General features: G+C 36.9%; 1 protein-coding gene across 2 annotated transcripts in view; it reads left to right on the top strand.

The window, feature by feature from the left end:
* The window catches only part of TMTC2 (transmembrane and tetratricopeptide repeat containing 2), a 684646-nt gene that overhangs the window by 494574 nt on the left and 166700 nt on the right, over positions 1-23372 (top strand). For both annotated transcript variants that reach the window (XM_006871819.1, XM_006871820.1), the window contains one exon: positions 10958-11039. In XM_006871819.1, coding sequence (XP_006871881.1) covers positions 10958-11039 — 82 coding nt within the window. The remainder of the gene's footprint in view (positions 1-10957; positions 11040-23372) is intronic.

Genomic DNA, 23372 nt, shown 5'->3' with positions numbered 1-23372 from the left:
ATCTATCCTGATAAGATGTACAAGGTATGTGAGATGACATCTTGCATCTGTGTTTTGGGGAGCATTCTGGCTGTACGTCTTCCATGATAGATTTGTTCGTTCTTCTGGCAGTTTGAAGAATTTTCAATATTCTTTAACATCCAATGCATCAAATCTTCTTTACTCTTTCTTATTCCTTATACAGCTTTCACATGCATCTGAGGTGTCTGAAAATATGACTTGGGTCAGAAATACTTTTGTCCTCAAAGTGATATCTTTAATATTTACACTTTATAAAGATCTTTTTTAATTGACTTGCCCAATGGAGTTTTGCCATTTGATTTATTGACTGCTACTACCAGACAGCTTATTGTGGATCCAAGTAAAATGAAATCCTTGACAATTTAAATCTTTTCTTTTTATCAGAATGTTATCTATTATATTGATTCAGTTGTAAGGATTTTTCTTTTTTTTACATTGAATTTTAATCTATACTGAAGGCTATATTTTTTTTTATCTTCAACAGAATGAAACACTGCCCGGTTCTGCACCATCCTCACAGTCGTTATCAAGCTTGAGCCCATTACTGTGACCACCGTGTCAGTTAATCTACTTTGGGTCTTCCCATTATCAGCTAATCCTCCACCTTACCTAGCATGGTGTTCTTATCCAGAGACTGGTCGTTCCAGATAGTATGCCTGAAATGTGACAGAACAAATATCACCATCCTGGCTTATAAAGAGCATTCTGGATATACTTCTTCCAACGCAGATTTGTTGATTCTTCTAGTAGTACATGGTCCTTTTAAGATTCTCACCCAACACCATAAACTCAAAAGCATCAAGTCTTCTCTGGTCTTCTTAATTCATTGTCCAACTTTTACATGCATATGAAGTTATTGAAAATACCATAGCTTGAGTCAGGTGCACTTTAGTCCTCACACTGACACTGTAGCTCTTGAACAGTTTAAAAAGGTCTGGTACAGCAGATTTAACCATTGTAATATGTCGTTGAATTTCTTGACTGTTGCTTCCATGATTGTTATTGGTGGATCCAAGTAAAATGAAGTCTTTGATAACTTCAGTATTTTCTCTGTTTATTATGATGTTGTTTATTACTCTATTGGTGATGATTTTTGTTTTCTTTACATTGTGGTGCAATTCATTCTGAAGGCTATGGTCTTTGATTTTCATTGGTATTTTAAGTCCTCTTCACTTTCAGCAAACAAGGTTGTATTGTTTGCTTGTTGCAGGTTGTTAATGATTCTTCCCCATTCTTGATGCCACGTTCTTCATATAATACAGTTTCACAGATTATTTCCTAAGCATACAGATTGAATAATTATGGTGAAATAATACAAACATGGTGCACATCTTCCCAATTTTTAACCATTCATTGTCCCCTCATTTTGTTTGAATGACTGCTTCTTGGCCTATATACAGGTTCTTCATGAGCACAATTAAGTGTTCTGGAATACTTATTCTCCACAATGTTGTCCATAGCTTGTCATGATCCAAACGGTTGAAAGCCTTTGAATAGTCAATAAAGTACAGGTAAGCATCTTTGTGGTATTCTCTGCTTTCTGCCAAAATCCATCTGACAATATCTCTCATTCCATGTCCTCATCTGAATGCACATTGAATCTCTGGTAGTTACCTGTCAATGTACTATTTCAGCCATTTTTGAAATATATTTAGCAAAATCTTACTTGCTTGTGAGATTAATGTTATTGTCTGATGATTTCCACATTCTGTTCGGTCATCTCTCTTTGGAATAGGCACAAATATGAATCTCTTCTTATCAGTTGGCCTTCCAAATTTCTTGTCATAGATGAGTGAGTGCATCCAGTGCTGTATCAGTGTGTTGGGATATTTCAATTTGTATTCCATTCATTCCTGAAGCCCTGTTCCTTGCCAATACCTTCAATTCACCTTGGAATTTTTCCTTACGTACTCTTGGCTCTTGATCATGTACTAACTCTTAAAATAGTTGACTATTTCTTTTTGATACAGTGATTGTATATTCCTTCCATCTTCTTTTGATGCTTTCTGCATCATTCAATATTTTGCCCATAAAATCCTTAAATATTGCAAGTCAAGGCTTGAAATTTTTCTTCAGTTGTTTCAGCTTTAGAAATGTTGAGTGTTTTCATCCCCATTTGGTTTTTTAACTCCAGATATTTGCACATTTCATTATTTTTAACTTAGTCTTTGGAATTTTCTGTTCACGTCTTTTACGTCCCCTCATGTCTTCCATTTACTTTGGCATCTCTACATTGGAAAGCAAGTTTCAGAGTCTCTAATGATATCCATTTTGGTCATTTCCTTCTTTCTTGTTTTCTTAATGACCTTTTGCTTTCTTCCTGTTTGATGTATTTGCTATCATACCAAAACTCTTCTAGTCTTCCATCATTGGTGACTAATGTATTAAATATCTTCTTGAGATGATCTTTAAATTTAGGTGGGATATGTTCAAGATCATATTTTGGTATTCATGAACTTGTTTTAATTTTCTTCAGCTTCAGCTTGAACTTGCATATAGTAATTTATGGTGTTTTCCACAGTCTGCCTTGGCCTGGTTTTGGCTGATTGAGCTTTTCCACTTTCTCCTCCAACAGATGTTGTCAATTTGAGCTCTGTGTATTCCATCTGCTATGGCCCATGTGTGTAGTAGCCTTTTATGTTTTTTAAAAATGGTATCTGCAGTGAATAAATCAATTGGTTTTTTAGAATTCTGGCATGCATCTCCAGCCTTGTTTCTATCACCAATGCTCTATTTTTCAATTCCTGATCCTTCCACTCTGTTTCCATCCTCTGCATTCCAATCACTTGTGATTATCAACACATCTTGATTACATGTTTGATTGATTTCACACTGAGGATATTGGTAGAATTCTTCAATATCATCATCACTAGCTTTAGTGGTTGGTGTGTCAATTTGAGTAATACTGGCATTAACTGATCTTCTTTCCTTTCACATATATTGATATCATCCTATCATAGACAGGATTATGCTTTAAGATCGATATTAAATTTTTTTTTCCAATGATGAATGTGACACCATTCATCTTCAATTTGTCATTCCTGGCATTGTTAACCACATAATTGTCAGATTCATAATGGCCAACACCAGTTCATTTCAGCTCAGTACTGCCTAAGAAAATGATGTTTAAGCATTCCATTTCATTTTTGACAACGTCCACTTTTGCAAGATTCATACTTTGTACATTCCTAGTTATGATTATTAATGAATGTCTACTCAAGTGTGGCAACAGTAGTGAGGTTGGCCCAGGATCAGGCAGTGTTTCATTCTGCTGTGCATAAGGTCGCTATGAGTTGGTACCAACTCGATGTAACCTAACAACAACAAAAATAGTTCTTTCTGTGGCGCTGTGGGTTAATGTGCCAGACTGCAAAGCCATTTGAACTGAAAAGATGGCAGTTCAAGCTCACCAGCTGCTCCTTGAAAACCCTATACAGGGTCGCTATGGGTTGGAACCGACTCGATGGCACTTCACAACAACAACAACAATAGTTATTTCATCAATTTAAGGAAGAATGGATGCATTTAAGTTACGGTGTTGGAAGAGAATATTGTAATTGTAAGTACCATGGGCTGCCAAAAGAACAAACAGATCTGTGTTGGAAGAAGTACAGCCAGAGTTCTCCTTGGAGGCCAAGATGGCCAAACTTCGTCTCTTATACTTTGGACACATTGTCAGGAGGGACAAGTCACTGGAGAGAGATATCATGTTTTGTAAGGTGGAGGGTCAGAGAACAAGAGGAGGACCCCCAGTGAGATGGATTGGCTAAGTGGCAGCATCAGTGGGCTCAATCAAGCGTGGCAACAATAGTGAGGTTGGCCCAGGACCAGGTAGTGTTTTGTTCTGTTGTGCACAGGGCCACTATAAGTTGGTACCGACTCGATGACACCTAACAACAACATAGTTCTTTCTTAGTGAGTGATTTCATTTAGCTAGCAAGGGTGAATGGTGGTGGTGGTGTTAGGTGCCATTGAGTTGGTATTAACTCAGAGTGACCATATACACAACAGAACAAAACACTGCCTAGTCCTGCAGCAGCCTCAAAATCCTTGCTATGCTTGAGCCCATGGCTGCTACCATTGTTCCAATGCATCTCTTTGGGGGTCTTCTGCATTCTCATTGACCCTTTTCGCTGACCCTCTACTTTATCAAGAATGATGTCCTTCTCCAGCGACTAGTTGCTCTTGATAATATGCCTAAACTATGAGAGATGAATTCTGGCCATCTTGACTTCCAAGGAGCATTCTGGCTGTATTTCTACCAATGCAGATTTATTTGTTCTTTTGGTGGTCCTTGGTACTTTCAGTATTCTGCTACAACACCATAACTCAAAAGTATCAGTCATTCTATAGTCTTTCTTATTCATTGTCCAACTTTCACATGCATATGAGGTGATTTGAAATATATTTAAAAAATGAAAGTATACCAGGTTTTGTGTCAGGTACACCTTAGCCCTTCAACTGCTATCTTAGCTCTTGAACACTTTAAAGAGGTCTTGTGCAGCAGATTTGCCTAATGCAGTATGTCATTTGCTTTCTTGATTACTGCTTCCATGTGGGTTGATGGCTGATCTGAGCAAAATGAAGTCTTTAACAACATAATCTTTTCTCCATTTATCTTGATGTTATTGAATGGTCCAGTGGGGAAGAGTTTTGTTTTTTTTTTAACACAGAGGTTTAACCCATACTGAAGGCTGTGGTCTTTGATCTTTATCAGTAAGTATTTTAAGTCTTCTTCACACGTTCAGCAAGCAAGGTTATACCATCTTCATATCACAGATATTTAATGTTTCTTCCTCTAATCTTGATGCCATGTTTTCCTTCATATAACTCAACTTCTAGGATTATGTACTCAGTATACAGATTGAATATGTATAGTGAAATAATACAACCCTGGTGTACACTTTTCCTAATTTTAAACCATTCAGTGTTCCCTTGTTCTGTTTGAACAACTGCCCCTTGGTTTATGCACAAGTTCCCCCAATTTATGATGTTAAAAATTTTTTACAGTATTTATCAAGTGTTTTAATGGCCTCTATTTCCAGATTTTTTACGCTGTGTTATTGTTTTCTTTAGTACATTGCTTGTATGTGTGCTTGCATGTCTGTTTTGCTGTTTTATCTCAGTTGGGAGAGGAGGGAGTACTCTGATATTTTTACTGAAAATTATATATGGTTACTTAAACATAAAGGTTTGAAAAGTGAGAACTCAATTTGCCAACTATCTTTTCCCTATCCTTGATTGCATAGCTAATTTATGCCAAAACCCCACCTAGAATTCAAGCTTTGTAACACATGTGGAAATAATGACTTATTGTCAAACATCATATCATCACCAAAGAAAAAGGAGATAGGTAGATGTTGAAGCCATTCACAGAGCACAGAGGGCTGTCCAGAAAACTGGGACCTCAGCTAAGTCTTCAAGCATGAAATGAATTATAAATCAATGAAGAAATAGACTAACATTCCAAGTAAGTTCAGAATAAATCTTAAAGGAAAGACATAAGGGCTATGGGCAATGTACTTAAGAGGATTAGTCTGGTTCAGATATAGAGAATTCATCCCAAGATTAGTTGAGCTACATTTTAAAAGACTTTGAAAATTATGATGATTATGCAATAGTAAGTGTAGAAACAGGAGATGTTAAAATATTTTTGAACCAGGGCCTAACATAAAATGGTTCCCTTTAAGATTATTAATCTGACTGTGTTGAGTATGGTGAAATCAAGTATAGTGAGTGAGGAAAACTAGGCATTCTAGATGGAGAATGTATTTGGGGAAAAGAAAAGCATCAGTCAGGAGAGAGATTCCATAGGAAGTTCATGAGACTTACTTTCTACCAGGTCATGAGATTCTGAAAAGGAAAAATGGGTTACAGATTTTAAAGTTTTTAATTTTGATAATTTATTGGTGACACTGAAGTTAGAAGAATTCTTTTGAGGAAATGAAAGGGAGGGAGAAAAATCAAAGAATGTCAGAGTTTCATGTTCCAGGTCTGCAGCAATTATTTCCATTTCATTTGTGGTTTTCTTAACCGTCTTGTTATGTGGATTTTAATTTTGGTCATTTTACAAATGAAGAAAAGGAGAGTCAGAGACATTATAAAATGTATCCAGAGTTACACAAGTGAATACTTGTCTACCATTAGTTCATTTACTTTCTCTAACAATTGGATAAATGAATTATGTGACCCAAAGTATTATGTGGCACATTCTTTATTTATTTATACATATATTCTATGCCTTCTGCTACTAGAACTTGAAGCCAGAGGTTCTGTGTTGCTGAATGCTGTATACCAATGCTTCAAATTACGTAAGATAAATAGTAGCCATTCAGTAACTACAAGGGGTCTTCAACAAGTTTATGAAAAATTACATTACTTTTTGATTCCACTTTAGATAAGCTTTTAGTAGTTCTCGTGTAATTTGTAATGTACACAATCAAATAAGCCATGGAGCTGCTACTGAAAACTGAGAACCTGCAAGTCACATTTTCTTACTTGTCTCATCTTTTTTATTGGTTATAGTCTTTTTTCATTGGTTATCTGAACCCCTATATGTGTCTAAACATTCCAACCAATATTCAAAATATAAATATGAGAAGTTTGTACAAGTGGGCACTCCATAATGCTTATGTATAGAAGATGCTGACACAATCTATAGTCACCTAAAAATAATCATTCTGAGAAATGGCTTTTTTATTTTCCTGCTCAATTTCTTAACTGCCATTTCTCTAAAGCAATTATAACTGAATCTCTCAATTTGATTAAACATAATGTTTACTTCCAACCACTATAACCTCTTCCCAGGACTCAGAAATATGTACCCCTCAGTAGTGTATGCATTTGGTATCCTTTTTAGCTTATGTAATTCTGTGAGGACTGTATTTTATTACTTATTATGCACTTAACTGAATAAATAATGGTCAAAGAAGAAAGTTTAGTCTGTGCATGGTGGTATGATATTTTACCACCAGTTGTGTGTTAGTTGTGTTTTGTTTTGTTTGAGGCTTGTGGATTGCTGTGAGGCTGAAAGCTGTGTCCCTGGTATTTCAAATACAAGTAGTGTCACCCATAGTGATAAGATTTCAGCAGAACTTGCAGATTAATACCATTTGTGATGCTTCAACAAATGGATGCAACATTGAAACTGTACATTGATTTATTCCTAGAAATTTAGAAAACAGCTGCCTGGCTAACCAACTGGAACACATCATATTCATACCCATTTCAAAGAAAGCTGATCCAGTGGAAAGTGGAAGTTATTGAACATCATCATTAATGTCATATGAAAGTAAAATTTTGCTGAAGATAATTCAGAAACAGTTGCAGAGTACATTAACATGAGACTGCCAGAAATTCAAGTCACATTTAGAAGAGGGCATTGAAGGAGATATTTCATTACTGGTAGCAGATGGATCCTGGTTGAAATCAGAAACTATTGGAAATAGGTTTACTTGTGTTTTATTGACTATGCAAAGATATTCCTGTGGGGATCACAGCAAAATATGGATAATGTTGCAAAGAATGTGAATTCTAGACAAGTGTGCTTATGTGGAATCTGTATATAAACCAAAGGCATCCATTCAAACAGAGTAAAGGAATACTGTGTGTTTCAAAACTAGGAAAGGTAAATCTTTTAACATATGTATTCAATTTTATGCTAAGAAAATAATCAGAGAAACTGGTCTCTATGAAGAAAAATGTGACATAATTTAACAATAAATCATTAACATTCTGAAGTGTGCAGGTGATGCAGCCTTTCTTGCTGAAAATGAAGAGGATTTAAAGCATTCATTGGTGGAAATCAAAGTCTATATATAGCCTTCACTATGGATTGCACTTTCATATGAAAAAAAAATCCTGACAATTAGAGCAAGATAATGAAAATGGAGACAATATAAAGTCATGGATTTCATTTTACTTAGATCCGCAATCAACATCCATGGAAGCTGCAATCAAGAAATCAAATGGCATAGTGCATATTGGGCAACTTCACTGCAAAAAGACCTTTTTAAAGTTCTAAATGGAGTCCTGGTGTGGCGCTTAGGGTTAATGTGCTGGACTGCAAGGTAGACTTGAACCACATGGTGGGCAGTTAAGTGCCCCATCTGCTCCATTGAAACCCTTTAAGGGTCACTATGGTTTGGATCTTAACTCAAGCACACTTAGTAACAACACCAAAATGCTTGTGAAAACTGAATAATGAGTGAAGGAGTCCAAAGAAGATGCATTTGAATAAGGGTATTGGCGAAGGTTAATGATTGTATTTTGCACTGCCCAGAGCCCTAGTATGGCACTGCAGGATAAGAACTGGACCACAAGATCAATTTGAATCACAAGTTTAGCAGTTCAAACTCACTAACCGCTCCTTGGAAATCCTATACAAGGTTGCTGTGGGTCATAAAGGACTTGACAACCCTTAATAATGACAACAAATGCACTGCCAGAAGAAAGAACAAATCTGAACGTTCCTTATAAGGAAGGATGGTGAGACTTCAGCTTACTGACTTTGGACATACTGTTACTAGGGAGCAGTCTCTGGAGGACATCCTGCGTGGTAAAGTAAAATGTCAGTGAGAAAGACACCCAGTTAGATGGGTGGGCACAGTGACTGTAAGAATCAGCTCAAATATAACAATCCTTGTATGGATGGTATGGGGTCAGGCAGTGTTTCTTTTGATTGTGCATGAAGTCAGTATATATTGGAACCAAGCTAACCTCACTTACCAACAAAAAAGATATTTCATCTCCAAAAGAGGGTTCTGGCCTTCGATGTGTATATGCTGTATTTACAAAATGTTGTTGTTAAGTGCCATAGAGTTGGTTCCGACACATAGCAGCCCCGTATAGGGTTTCTGAGGAGCAGCTGGTGAGTTTGAACTGCCGACCTTGCAGTTCAAACAGCTTTGCAGTCTGGCACATAAACCCACAACACCACACCAGGACTCCCATTTAAGTAGGGCTTAATGTCTTTAATATGGCGTCCTGGTGTGGCACTGTGGGTTAATGCGCCAGACTGCAAAGCTGTTTGAACTGCAAGGTCGGCGGTTCAAGCTCACCAGCTGCTCCTCCTAAATCCTATACAGGGTCGCTATGGGTTGGAACTGGCTCGACAGCACTTCACAACAACAGATATCTTTAATATAGGAGCTCTGGTAGCGTAGTGGGTACGAATCGGGCTGCTAACCTCACAGTCAGCAGTTCAAAACTACCAGCTGTTCTGAGGGAGAAAGATGAGTCCTTCTGCTTCCGTAAAGATTCACAGCCTCAGAAACCCTGTACAGGGTTGCTACCGACTCCACAGCACATAACAGCAACAACAAATGTCTACTCTGCAACTAGAAACCACTGCCCTTTGAGTGTTATGCATGCTTTTAATGCTACATATTAGTGTTTTGTCAATGGACTGTATGCAAGGATTTACAGCCTCTTATTACTGTACAGAATGCAGGTTCCTTCTCTTCTTAAAAAACTTGTTTATCAAAGTTCACAGGCATTTTATTTTTGCACATATGTCCAGACTTTTTTCCAATGATAGCTTTCATTTTTATGATTTGTTTTTTTTTATTACTTTTTGTCTCAAATTTTTGTACAAGGGAGCTTGTCTTAGGCCAGTTTTCTAGAGAAGCAAAGCCAGTGAAACGTATATATGAAACATATGAAGAGAAGTTTATTATCAAGGAAATGACTTACAATTGTAGAGTCCCAAGTCCCCAGTTGAAGACAGAACTTTTCCTGCATGCCCACTATAGTGGAAGCAGGCCACCCCCCTGCTCTCCCCACCCCACTAGCAAAGATTGCAGAGAGTGTAGTGTTGACCCTTGCTGACTAGATAATGTGTAAATGAAGGATGTAGCAAAAGTAATTTTGAGTGAATGAATATAATGGAGGGTGTAGAGAAATGAGTCATTTGTATGGTGTGTGGAATATTAATTACATCTACATCTGGAATGATAGAAATTTTCTTTCTGTAACAGTGGTCATATATATAAAGATAGATAGCACATTATCAGAAGTTAATGTGATGAACACTGTGTTCGTTAGAAAGAACAAGATCAGATCACAAATCTACTCTGGACCGTGGCTCCTGGATGTCACCTAACTGGAGGCAGTATAGCACTTAATTCCAGTCATGGCAACAAGGCAGAACTGTTAAAGGACAGTTCTTCTCAGGGCTCATCTCCTAAACTGGCATCCCTTGTGTTACTTTGGAGGTAATTTGGGGTCAAAAACAATGACTAGTTATTGTCAGAGTTGAAAAATGCATACTTTAGATTCTGCCTGAATTATGATAACCATTTTTTTAAAAATCATTTTGTTACATGTAAACATTTCTCCTTATTTTTGCCTATTCTCTTCTGAAGATGGTGATACTGGCCTAAACCTATAGCTAAGATGATTGATCTTCATATTCAATCCTGAATTAGCAGTTTTTGAGTCTGGAATGAGCAGCAAGGATAAGAGTGACAATTTGAGCCAAATTGTGCCAATCTTCATTTATAAAGTGAGCAGTATGACTAAATGAATTTTAGATAAAGTTCATCTCAGAGTCTAAAAGTTACCATTATTTTTCAAAAGAACTGAAGAGGAAACAAAGCACAAGAAGAAAATAGACAATAATAATGCTCTTCCTCATCATTCTTTAAAACCATCTTAATCTTCCTGTTTCTGTAAAATCATTTTTTCATGTATTCTCTTGCTTTCCTAGCCTCACCTTTTTGCTGTCTTTGATGAGCGCACTGTTGTCTTCTATTCTTCTACTTTTGGTGTTCTCGGTCTTCTATCTATATTTCTTTTCATCATCCTTATTTAAATAAAAAACAAAAAGTTTATTTTTCTGTAATGATGATTAGCTTAGCCTACTTCATTGAGGCCCAGTAGATGAAGAATCACTCATGATCTGCTGCTCAATCATTCATTTTCTCTGTTTTTCAAGGGTCGTAAGAGTGAGGCTGAAAAGTTCTTCTTGAAGGCTATTGAGCTGGATCCCACCAAAGGAAACTGTTACATGCATTATGGTGAGTGGTTGATAGTTTTTTCCATGTTGCCCACATTAACTATTAATATTGACATGAAATTTAGATTTTGTAAAAACTACCTTTGGAAAAGAGATTGACTTTGTTGTTGTAAATTTAGCCTCATAATATATTCATACCTTCCAATTCAAAATAACCCCTTCAAAGAAGGCTACCCATTATAGTTTCCTTGCACAATTTTTATAGAACTTCAATGGGGAAGCTATTTCACAGTTGTTTCATTTCAAAATCAGTGTGTAGTTTAAATGAAATCTCACCAGGACAGCATCTAGCACGATGCCTGATGCATGGTACATAATAATCTAAATGTTAGCTCCCATTTTATCCTAAATGATGAAGTACTGCTCATTGAGCATACCATTTTGAAGTTTTAGAGGTTTTTATGTTGGTCTCAAAATCTTGCTTTCTAAAGATATGGTTGTACACTAGCCTTTAAATATGTATGATTGAGTTCTAGGATAAGTTGGAAAGAGTATAAAGCGTAGCTGTCTCATTTAGTTTAGCCTTGGCCTTAATCAATCCAGAATGAGTGTACATAACAACTCAGCCTCACTCTGCTATATCATTAGTAATGAGTCATGTGTTAACTGAAGCGAAGTATATAGCTGATTTGTTGTTTGGTAAGATGTGCTTATTTCTGCCAGATTTACTGTTGGAATGACTTTTAAAGAGCCAAAGGCATTTGCTTATTGTAATCTTGGCCCAGGACTGAGCAGTGTTTCATTCTTTTGTGCATAGGGTCGCTATGAGTCGGTACAACAACAGTCTCCTGAAAAAAATATACAGTGATTTTCTCATGTGATTTTTGTTTTGATTTGTTGTATGACTGTTGGATTTGATATGTTAGTTATGATCAAGTGGTAAACTTAATGGTAGATGGAAATTTTAAATCTTGAGGAAATAAAATGACTATGCTTGTTGTAAAGTGCTGTGGAGTCAGATTTGACTCATAGTTATCAGCCTTCCAAGGAGTGGCTGCTAGGTTTGAACAGTCAACCTTGTTAGCAGTCAAGTGCTTATCCTACAGCTCCACTTCATGACTCCACTAACTGGGAGAAGGAATTATAGTTATGTAATGTTTGATTCCTTTTCTCAGTTTCCAGCTAGTAAAAAGCGAAATCAGTGACAGGTTGTAAGTGTGAAGGAATGGGAATAATAAACTAGAGGATACACTTAAGCAACCACAAATCCTTTATTTATTTACATTATTGTGAGGGTATTTACAAACCTAGAATTGTGATGCTGTAGTGTTCCAGCATAATGCAGCATGTAATTTTGCACAACTCATTGCATAACCTGATTGTGTTTCACAGTCCAGTTTTATTGCCATGTCCAGATAGAAGCTGACTTGAATTTAAATTTGCTGCAGAGTTTAGTTTTGCATGTTCACTTAAAATATTTTACATTTGGATTTTCTCATGCCTTCTATTTTGCTTATTTAGGAAAGGTACTTTGGTGGAGTGATTGGTTAAATATAGAGCTGCTAACCATAAGGTTGGTAGTTCAAACCCACTGGATGCTCCTTGGGAGAACGATGAGGATGTCCTCATAAAGATTTATAGTCTCAGAAATCCTAAGGAGCCATTGTTCTCAGACCTGTAGGGTCACTGTGAGTTGGAACCAGCTCAATGGCAGTAGATACTTTAGAGGAAGTTCCGTGATTAAAGTTCCCTCATATTAATAGGCCTCTTGTCATGGCAGTCTGTGAAATAAGATTTTTTTCCCCTATGTTGCTGCTTGATTTTCCTTTGGCTCACACTAAGATATGTCTGCTTACCACATCTTCTATGCTATTTCTTGTAATTTTATCTTATACTTTAGTTTTTTCATAATAATGCTATCATTGCTACATTTAAAGCTACATTTGAAGAAAAAAAAAACCACTATTATGCTATTAGTTGGGAATCTTGGTATGGCACTGTAGGATAAGCAATGGACTGCTAACCTCAAGGTTGGAGCTTCAAACCCACCAGCCGCTCCTTGGATATCCTATACAGGCCTGTTTTGTGTTGGAGGTGACTCAATGACATTTAACAACAAAACAACAAAATATTATTAGCTGACCCCTTATTATTTGACTTGACCATTTCTACCTATTTCATTCATTTTCTTTATTATTTGTATATCATTCTCCTGATTTCCCCCCAATGGTCGTATTAGTACTTGTACAGTGGTGTTAGATAGTCATTGTATTTCTCACAAGAGACATTTTTAGATTTCGTTTGAAATACAACTGAAAATAACAAGAAATACTTTGTTCAATACATTATTGAGGAAGAGTGATCACACATATTTTAAAAAATGCAAACAGACTCTTTTTTATACCCCTGGATAATTTTAATCCTATTTTCGCTTACACTACTAGAAGTACATTTATTTTCTAAGAAAATAGTGATTGTATATTTCATTCTAATTATGTTCTAGTTTCAACATTGTGTTTGCTTGTTTGTTTTGCCTCCCACTATGGGCAGTGGGAAATGGAAAGGACTCAAATAAGGCATCAAGAAAAAGAGGTGGGATTTAGACAAAATTATCTAAGGCGCTCTTAGTGTAGTGGTTATGAATTGGGCTGCTAACTTCAGGGTCAGCAGTTTGAAACTACCAACTGTTCCACAGGAGAAAGATGAGGCTTTCTGCTCCCATAAAGATTTACAGCCTTGCAAACCCTGTACAGGGTCACTATGTGTCAGAACCTACTCCATAGCACACAACAACAACAACAACAACAACCTACAAGTTGATACAACTGAACACTTGATATTCCCTTTTTACTGTGTTGACGTTATAAAAGCATACATTTAAATGAATATTATTAAATTTTGAGATCTCCTTCAATTGATTGCATTTTGGAACTGGGCAGTTCTTTTTAAAATACCTAATATTAACCCCTCTCTTGTGGAAACAAGTAGACTGAAGAATAGAGAAATGAATTTTACTTGCCTAGGTTAGTTGTAGTTGGCTGACTTGTGGATCCTTTGATTCCTGACATTGCTTTTCATTCTATGGCCTTGGTTCAGTGTCTTTTTATAACATTGGTAGATAGGCAGACAAACAGAAAGAGATTTTTTCTTCATTAGGCTCTTCTGGCCACAGTTTTAGAATGTCAAATTTACATTTCATGATTTAGCATGAAACTTTTAGGGAAGGGTTTTTATTAAGCTTAATATTTGTAAAATGTATATGTTAGGTGTAAGGTACTCTTCTAGATCTGGAGTGGTTATTCTGTAACTATAACTTCAGAAAGCGAGCAGGGTTAGGTAGGAACTAAACACAATGGTGTTTTCTTTAGAAGGTGATGAAGCAGGAACTAGAGCACTTCTTGAGGTAGGGTGGTCAGGTAAAGGCATCTTGGAGGAGGTGACATTTGAAATTGAAGTTAAGTTACATATTTGAAGAACCAGGTAAGAGGATTTGAGACAGAGGAAACAGCAAGTGCAAAGCTCTTAGGGAAGAGTAAACTTGTGTTCACAGCAAAAAAAAAGGCCGGTGTGACTGGAGCATACTGAACCATAGGGAAAGCCTGAGAGGTGGCAAGAGAGAGAACTCTTAGTACTCTGTGGACCAAGCTAAGGAGTTTGCATGTTATCATATTAGCAACGGAAGGAACTATGTAAAGAAGACTGAATGAGAGAAAGAGTAAAGTAAAGCAACGGGAGACTCATATGGGAACTATCGCTGTATTTTAGTCAGGAAACGATGGTAGCTTGGACATGGGGGAATAATTGTGGCAATGGAAACATTTTGTTTGGATTTATACACTTACCTCTCTTATGAAATGCTAAGGTTAGTAAGAATAGGGAGGATATTTTTTTCTATTTTTGCTCCATTCACATTTAGCATATGGTCATACTCCTCATACCCTGCAACAAGCGCCTGTTGAACTCAGTTAAAAATAGTCTCATTCTGATATGGGATGTAGGTTCCCAACCATTGAAAGGATGTGTCCTTTGAATTTTTGTTGCCTTTTTGTCCAAGAAGATTGATACCATGCGAATCATCATCCCAGTTTTGACTTACTAGTTATGTATTTTGTTACGGTGTTTATGCACAGTTTGAATAATTAGTTGCACTTCCTCAGCTTAAAAATAAATGTTTAAATGAAACACATGTGTTGTTTTGAGCCTTTGAAAAAGTCTTTTGCCTGTGCCAATGAAAACTTGATGATCGGTGAGTGTTGTTCTATTGGAAATTCGCTCTTCTGGGTGATTTTATGTTTTTGGTGTGCTTGTTAGTGATAATGATTTGTAAAATGTTGTCTATTTGGGAGTAAACAGAGGGAATTTTAGGAATTTATATTGGCTGCAATGAATTTTAAAAGGCATTTCATAGAAACTATTGCAAACTATTGCTTATTTTTTACGTTCACTCTGTGTATGTCTGGGGGATTGCATCGCAGTTTGCCTTTTTTTCTTCAAGTTGGTTTTCAAGATACTTAGGCAGGTGTGTAAAATTGGTTCACTAAATGTGTTCGATGTAGGGCTCTGTGAAACTTTTAAAGAGCCCTGGTGGCACTGTGGGCTAGACATTGGACTGCTAGCCATAAAGTCCGAGGTTCAAACCCACCAACCACTCCATGGGAGAAAGGTGAGGCTGTTTGCTCTTGCACAGACTGACAGTCTCCCATTCCCTATGCAACTCAATAGCAGCAGTGGGTGTGGTGAGACCTTTAGCTCCTGGGATTTAGATTTGTTATCTGTAAAGTGAAAGGGTTAATAAGGACTTTGAAATATTTTCTAGCATTCAGATTTCACGTGTCTCTAATATATTCTCACTTTCTGACTAGTCTCCTATCGGACATTATAAGGAATGTTATAATATTGTATTCACATTTTATCAAGTTTACAGGATTTTCACATGTGCATATAAAGCAAATTATATAAAGCTTTTATGGGATTTATTTTATGACTCTCAAAAGTAAGAACTGAGCCTTGCTGTCTCATGTGAATGTATAATGCAAATGGCTCTCTGTCATGCAGCTAGAAAGCTTCTGCTAAAAGAATGTAAGTTAAGAGAAGACTCTCACACACCCCAATTTAAGAATTATTAGAGAAAATGACAGTTTTTCAGAGGAACACATTATAAATCTTCACATTCTTTTTGGGTATATAGCACTAAATTTAATACAGATTGAAACAACTTGATTCTTCAAAAACTAATTATAAGATACTCTACTAAGTATAAAGCCTGGCAAATAGTATTCATCAACTGATAAGGTTAGAAGCATTGCAAGTTAAATGGAGCAGATTGTGATAAATGTGATAAAAAGAAAATTTTCTAAAAATACTGAACGTTGGATGGTTTCTTATTTTCTTATCTACTTCTTAACTGTGGTTTTCTAAGAGCAAAGCATTGACCCCTATTTTCTTCAGTATAGTTATTCTGGGTAATGATGTTCATTTCCAAGGTTCAGTTATATAGTTAACAAGCCCTGGACTCTACTTCTCACCTCCAGCTCAGTTTGTAGTGTGCACTGGTATTAGATGTGGGTAAGCAGCAAAGAACAAGACAGACTCCAGTGAAACTTGCAAACTAGTGTGAAAGACACAAATTGTGAAAAATAGTAATTTACTTGCTACTGTGATTAGTTTTAAAATGTAAAAGTAAAGGGTCATGTCCTGGGAGTGGGAGTAATATACCCAATGGACTCAGGGATGAACTTTATTTGAATGATGAGTAAGAGTTCAAAAAGTGTGATGAGAGATTACAGTTAAACAAATGAACAGCATTAATGTCAAGAGAAGACTTGAGGCAGAAGGCAAAACATGTGTCTGTTAAACAGTTCAAGGACATTACTAAGCAATAGCTAGAAGTGATAAGAGAGAAGACACATTTGGCTCTATAGAAGGAGGCCTATCCTAACTTTTACAACTGCCTGGATATGAAAGGGGTTGTGTACACTTGAAATGACTGTCCATTGAAGGTTTCCAAGTGTGAGTTTACCAAGATGTTACAGAATTGTGTCATATCTAAGGGATAGAGGACTGGTCCAGTCTTTTCTAATCATTTCTAACATTGAGATTCAGTTACTTTATCGTTCTTTCTTTCAGGCCTCCAAAAATGTGTAACTTTTGGCTTTGTTTCTAAAAGTAGATACCTGATTGTTGGGAGTCTTTGCCAGTAACAACAAAATCACTTTTTTTTTTTTTTTTCTGTATTTTTTCCATGTTAGGTATTATTTCTCCACCTCCTCCCTTTACTATGTATTCTTTTATTCTTTAATCTCTCCTTCCACATATCCATCAGATTATTATCAAAGGACTAACTACCCTGTTCCAGGAATTACACCTGAATGTTAGTTATAAAGCAGTGAATAAGATTTGGAGAAGCCTGCAATGAGATGGACAATTATTGCTAAATATTATGATGACTTGGTGATAGTGGTTTTGTGCCACGGAGTTGGTTCCAACACATAGCGACTCTGTAAAGGGTTTCTGAGGCTGTAAATCTTTACAGGAGCAGAAAGCTTCATCATTCTCCCACAGAACAGCTGGTAGTTTTGAACTGCTGACCTTGAGGCTCAAGGCCTGATTTATAACCGCTATGCTACCAGAGCTCCTTGATGACCTGGTAAGAGTCAGTAATTCTATATAAGTTTTCCATTTTCAGTAGTCACATCGTATCCATCAATATCACTAACCACATTGTTTAAGACCAGTTTTTCAAAAAATACCGTTGCTGTAAAGTCAGTTGTGACTTGGATTGACTGTGTGCTCCATAGAATTTTCAGTGGCTGCTTTTTCAGTAGTACATCACCAGGCCTTCTTTCGTAGATGCCTTTGGATGAATTTGAACCAGAGAACTTTTAGTTAGTAGCAGAGTATTTAAAGATATCATTAATTTAAAAAATAAAGTCAGTATTTGAAATCCATAGTCTGATTTTTCTCTGCTATCAGTTTTAGAACCCTCATAAAGTCTATAAATCACTTTACCATCTAGCAGGTGCTTTCTTATCCCTGATCTTTTTTCAAATCAACATGTCACTCCTGTGAGAAAAGAATGGATCCCAATTTTATTTGACAAAGAATATGAAAATTTCAGATTTCTAAAATGATTTCCAGGTCAAAAGTTTTCATCGTAAGTTACAAAGCAATAACTAAATGCTCAGCTCTTTGTACTTGAAGTTAGAAGCCTTCTATTGTTAATATTGTACTCTATTTACCTCCAGGAATAATGAATTATATAATAATATTACCTGGATTAAAAATTAAAGTGTGTTTTGGAAAGGATGTTGCAAAATTATGTTAACATCACATTTAATGCTTAAGTCAGAGCAGTTTTTATTACCAGTGTTTAATGTGCCTTTTTTATATGGCCTCCTGATGTGCCGCTGTATGATCTGCACTGGACTGCAAACCAAAAGATCAGCAGTTCAAACCCACCAGCTGTTTTTTGGACCCCTATATAGGGTTGTTATGAGTCAGAACCTACTCAATGTCATTTAACAAAAACAATGTGCCTCTATTGTTTCAAGAAAAGCACAGGAGCTCCCAAATGTATTGTTAGAATAGAATTTTTCTAAAGGTTACTCCACATGACTTTTTTTTTTTTTTTACCTGAGCTTATAAGCTCTAAATTTTGTAATTAAACTATCTTTGGCACTGTAGGATCAGTACTGGTCTGCTAACCACAAGGCGGTTCAAAACACCAGCTGCTCCTCAGAAACCTTGTACAGGGTCGCTGTGAATTGGAACAGATTTAAGAGCACTTAACAACGTAGTGGTTATGAATTGGACTGCGAACCTTAAGGTCAGTAGTTCGAAACTACCAGCCGTTCCACAGGAGAAAGATGAGGCTTTCTGCTCCCATAAAGATTTATAGCCTCGGGAACCCTGTACAGGGTAGCTATGGGTCGGAACCGACTCGACGACTCTTTACCACAAGAACATAAACGATTATATGATTTAATATTCTTACCTGTGTGTTTTTGTCATGAGATATGTCCCAAAGCTTTTTAGCATTATTCCTTGTCCATAAGTAAAAGGGGGTGGGTGTTAAGAACCTTCTAATCTTGAAAAGAAATAAAATTAAAAGAAACAGTAAACTGATAGGAAACAATTATCATAAAAACAAAAATGAAAGGATCAGTTAACTTAAAACCAGAAAAACAGACTGCATGTAAAGTCCAAAATAACAAATAATTCATAAAAGAAAACGTCTGGTTTAAAAAGATAGTAAAATTATCTGTTGCGTTATAAATCAAATAAATTAAAATTCAAGTAACAATTTTTTTGTAGTTACTTTAACATTTATTCTTAGTAATTCTTCTTGAAATGTATCTTACCAAAATATGTTTTTCTACATTTAAAATTATCCACTGAGATAACATTTGAATCACTGAGGCAAAAATGTGAATGCAACCAAATTCCTGAAAAAGGGAAATTATTCAATAAATTAGGATTATTTCCACTTGATTGTAATATTGCAAGTGGGAGTGGTGGTGGTTATGTGCCGTGGAGTCAGTTCCAACTTGTAGTGACCCTGTGCAGGGCTTCCAAGGTTGTAAATTTTTATGGGAGCAGGAAGCCTCATGTCATATGAAATTTAATAAAATTTTAAAAAAACTATGGAAATGAAATAATGGTAAACACTTCATGTCGTGTCTGCTAGGTATGTGTTCATGATTGCTTGCTGTTCTCATTAAAGTTCATTGTTCAACAATAATGCTGCTAACCTAGTACTGAGTACTTCCATATTTTGTCATTTAAGCAACAGCTTCCCTGTTTTACAAATTCAAAGCATTAAAAGATTAAGTGATATATTACAGGCTATATGCTTAATAAGTTGGCAAAGTCAGAATTTGTACTTCATCTGACTCTTAAGCCCATGATATCATCATAAGTTTACTTGTACTTTGGAAGATATGATCTTCTAAATGTGAGTCTTGTGGTTTCTCAGTGGTGACATAGACCAAGAATGCTGAGATTACAGAGGATTGCTGGTGGAGGATCCTGTGGGATATCCATAATCATGTACTTGAAGGCCCCAGGAAGAAACAAGGGCAGCTTGAAGTAATCAAGGCAGGGAGAGCGCTTACAAGCTACAGAAGGAGAAAACTAGACTGTGGAAGACAGTGAAAAGAAAAGACAGGAAACTTCACACAATGCAAATTTACTTATGCTATCTCATTGACTCCTCCTGACGTGGCACTGTGGGTTAATGTGCTGGAATGCAAAGTTGGTTTGATCTGCAAGGTCAGTGGTTTGAGCTCACCATCCACTCTTCGGAAACCCTGTATAGGGAGGGCCACTATGGACCAGATCTGACTCAATGAAATTATCCCTATTTTAAAAATTAGAAAACTGTGGCTCAGAACCAAAGACTCTTGAAAATAACCAGAGAGGCCTTGTTTCAGGCGTTCCATCTCTTGCCAGAATGTCTCAAATTCAGAAGGTGGTTAATCAACTTTCTCTTTTTTTTTATTTCAATAAAAGAGTGGGTAATAGAGTGTGGGAGTGCTGGTGTGGTCTGACACTGCGGGTTAATGTGCTGAAATGCAAGTTTGGTTTTAGTCTCAAGGTCGGAGGTTCAAGCTCACCAGCCACTTTTCGGAAACCTTGTACAGGGTTGCTATGGGTAGGACCGACTTGATGACACTTAACAACAGCAGCAACAAGAATAAAGGGTATGCCGACTTTCAGTTATTTTACCCTCCCCTGATGTCCCATCTGCTTCTTATTTTTTTGGTATGATATATATTCCACTTTGTTTTAAATTATGTATATCTCAACCATATTTTGCTCTAAGGTAAAATATAGAATCACATATACTGATAAATGCTTTTTAGCCTGTATTTTGTATAAGGACTCAAGAAGCCAAATAGTCCTTTGGAAAGCATTTCATGAGTCTTGCTTGGACTGGGAAGGAGAGAGAGTATGGTAGAGTTTGGAAAGTTCATCACTCATTTTGCAATGAGACCTACCTGGATTCTCATTTCAGCTCTACTGCTAATGACTCTTTTAAGCATTTTTCAAGCCTTTGCTGTCATCTGCTCCTCGGTGTCTTTATCTGGATATGTTTGCAACTGCTTCAAGTTGTGAAGATTCACTTACAATTTTATTAATTAACTCTGTTGTTGTTGTTAAGCGACCCTGTATATGGTTTCTGAGGAGTAGCTGGTGAGTTTGAACTGCTGACCTCTCAGCTCAAACCATCCTTGTGGTCCAGTGCATTGTTCTGCAGCGCTAAAGTAACTAGCCTGTTTCATATGCTCAGTAGATTGTAACCCCAAACCAACCAAATTCTGCTGTCTCTGAGTTGATTCCAACCAATTGCAACCCATAGTCAGAGTAGAACTGCTTATAGAATTATCTGGTGTGGTGCTGCGGGGTAATGTGCTAGACTGCAGGCTTGATTTAAACTGCAAGGTCAGAGGTTTGAATTCACCAGCTGCTTCTCGGAAATCCTATACAGGGTCACTATGAATCGGAACCGACTCGACAGCACTTAACAACAACCATACTTACTGAAGCAGTCTGTTTCATCTCTCTTCCAGTGCACCAGCTAGCTGACAAGATAGCTTCCACACACAACACGAAGCAAAGAAAAATCCCACTGCCAATGAGGTTATTTTAACTCACAGCTACTGTATGAGACAGAATTGAATTGCTCCTAAGGGTTTCTGGGATTGTAAATCTTTATGGAAACATATTACCTCATCTCTCTCCCACAGAGCAATGGTTGGGTTCAAACTGATGAAATTTTGACTAGCAGCCAAGAGCTTCATCACTGCACCACTTGCTGTTAAGTGCCATCGAGTCATTCCTACTCATAGTGACCCTATGTCAGGCTTCTGAGGAGTGGCAGTTAAACCAACCCTGAGGTCTAGTGCTTACCCTACAGTGCCACACCAGGATTCGACCACTACACTTCTTTAAACTGCAACAAGAGCCATCTATTATTTTTAAACTATAAAGAATCTTAGAACATGAGAAACGGTATAGAAAGTTTCTTTAAAATGGTATAAATAAGTGACAGAGGTGAAAGAGGAAACAGAGTGAAAACCTATGATTTAAGAAAAAAGGGAAATCTTTACCTACTAACATGCAGACAGAAAGACCAGAGAGAAAGAGAATTAATTGTTTTCAAGAAGAATGAGGATGATATGTGGAAGGTTAAAAGTATGAGAGTAGATATTATAATTAGCCCAAAGTACCCTTTAAGGTAGTTGGAGTGGTGGTGGGGCGCTGTGGGCTAATGCACCAGACTGCAAAGTCATATGAACTGCAAGGTCAGCGGTTCACACTCACCAGCTGCTCCATGGAAACCCTCTACAGGGTCGCTATGGGTCGGAGTAGACGCGACGGCACTTAACAACAACAACCCTTTAAGGTAAGCAATGGATTGATCACATTCTATTAAGTACCATCTCACTTAACTGGATCAACCAAAGCCTGTCTTCTCTACAGATACACGTCACCATGGTTCTTCTCTGTAAATTCCATAGGGTCAAGTGCAGTTTATGTTGTATACAGATTGTTTTTTCAATCTTGACAATTTTGATTTATCAATAGAATGTACTTTGAGATCCTTGTTTGTGGTTTCTTTTTCTGTGGTTCACTTAAAACAGTTGTATCCACTCAGCAAACCTTGACTTTGCCAAAGCTTTGGTACTGTTATTAATTCGTCTTCACTGCCGCTGATACAGCTATACATGAATACCTCCAAAGCCAATAAGATCCTATGTAAGCATAAGAAAACTTTGAGTCCTTCCTTAGATGAAGATGTAAGCATGTGACCCTTTGAGTCACCTCCCTCCATTCTCATTGACACCATAATTTAATCTCAAAGGCATGACTCCTTTTGTGAGTGACTTCAGCACCTATGTTACAACTCCCTAGTATAAAAGTGCAAAACATCCTTTAAAATGAGGCCACTCACTTTTGTGTTGATTCAGTTGTGTACCTCATCCAAGTTTGCCTTTCCCTTCATCTTTGTTTGCTTTCATTAGCTGCTGTCAAATCGATTCGGACTCATAGCAATCCTGTATAGGCTTTACAAGGAGCAGCTGTTGGGTTTGAACAGTGGACCTATGTAACAGTCTAGTGCTTATACTATAGCTTATCCCTTCATCTTTAGGCTATAAAATTCTTCAGATTATTTAAAGCTCACTATGAATTTACTGTCTTTCATTAAGCATAGTCGATCCGTTTTGAATCTCTGCGTTATTTAAACCTCTGTTGGGATTGTGTTGCTCCTCTCATCCTCCATCCCATAATTTCTTCTGTTCCCTATTCTCCCTCCACCTCTAAAAGCGGGCCTCAAAAATATTTGCGAAAAAAATTTGTTTTCAGTCCATTTTTCCATGAACTTTTTGAA

The sequence above is a fragment of the Chrysochloris asiatica genome, unplaced genomic scaffold (genome assembly GCF_000296735.1).
Source record: "Chrysochloris asiatica unplaced genomic scaffold, ChrAsi1.0 scaffold00175, whole genome shotgun sequence".
Lineage (NCBI taxonomy): Eukaryota > Metazoa > Chordata > Mammalia > Afrosoricida > Chrysochloridae > Chrysochloris > Chrysochloris asiatica.
The sequence above is the reverse complement of the archived record's forward strand: the minus strand, read 5'-3'. Positions and strand labels throughout refer to the sequence as shown.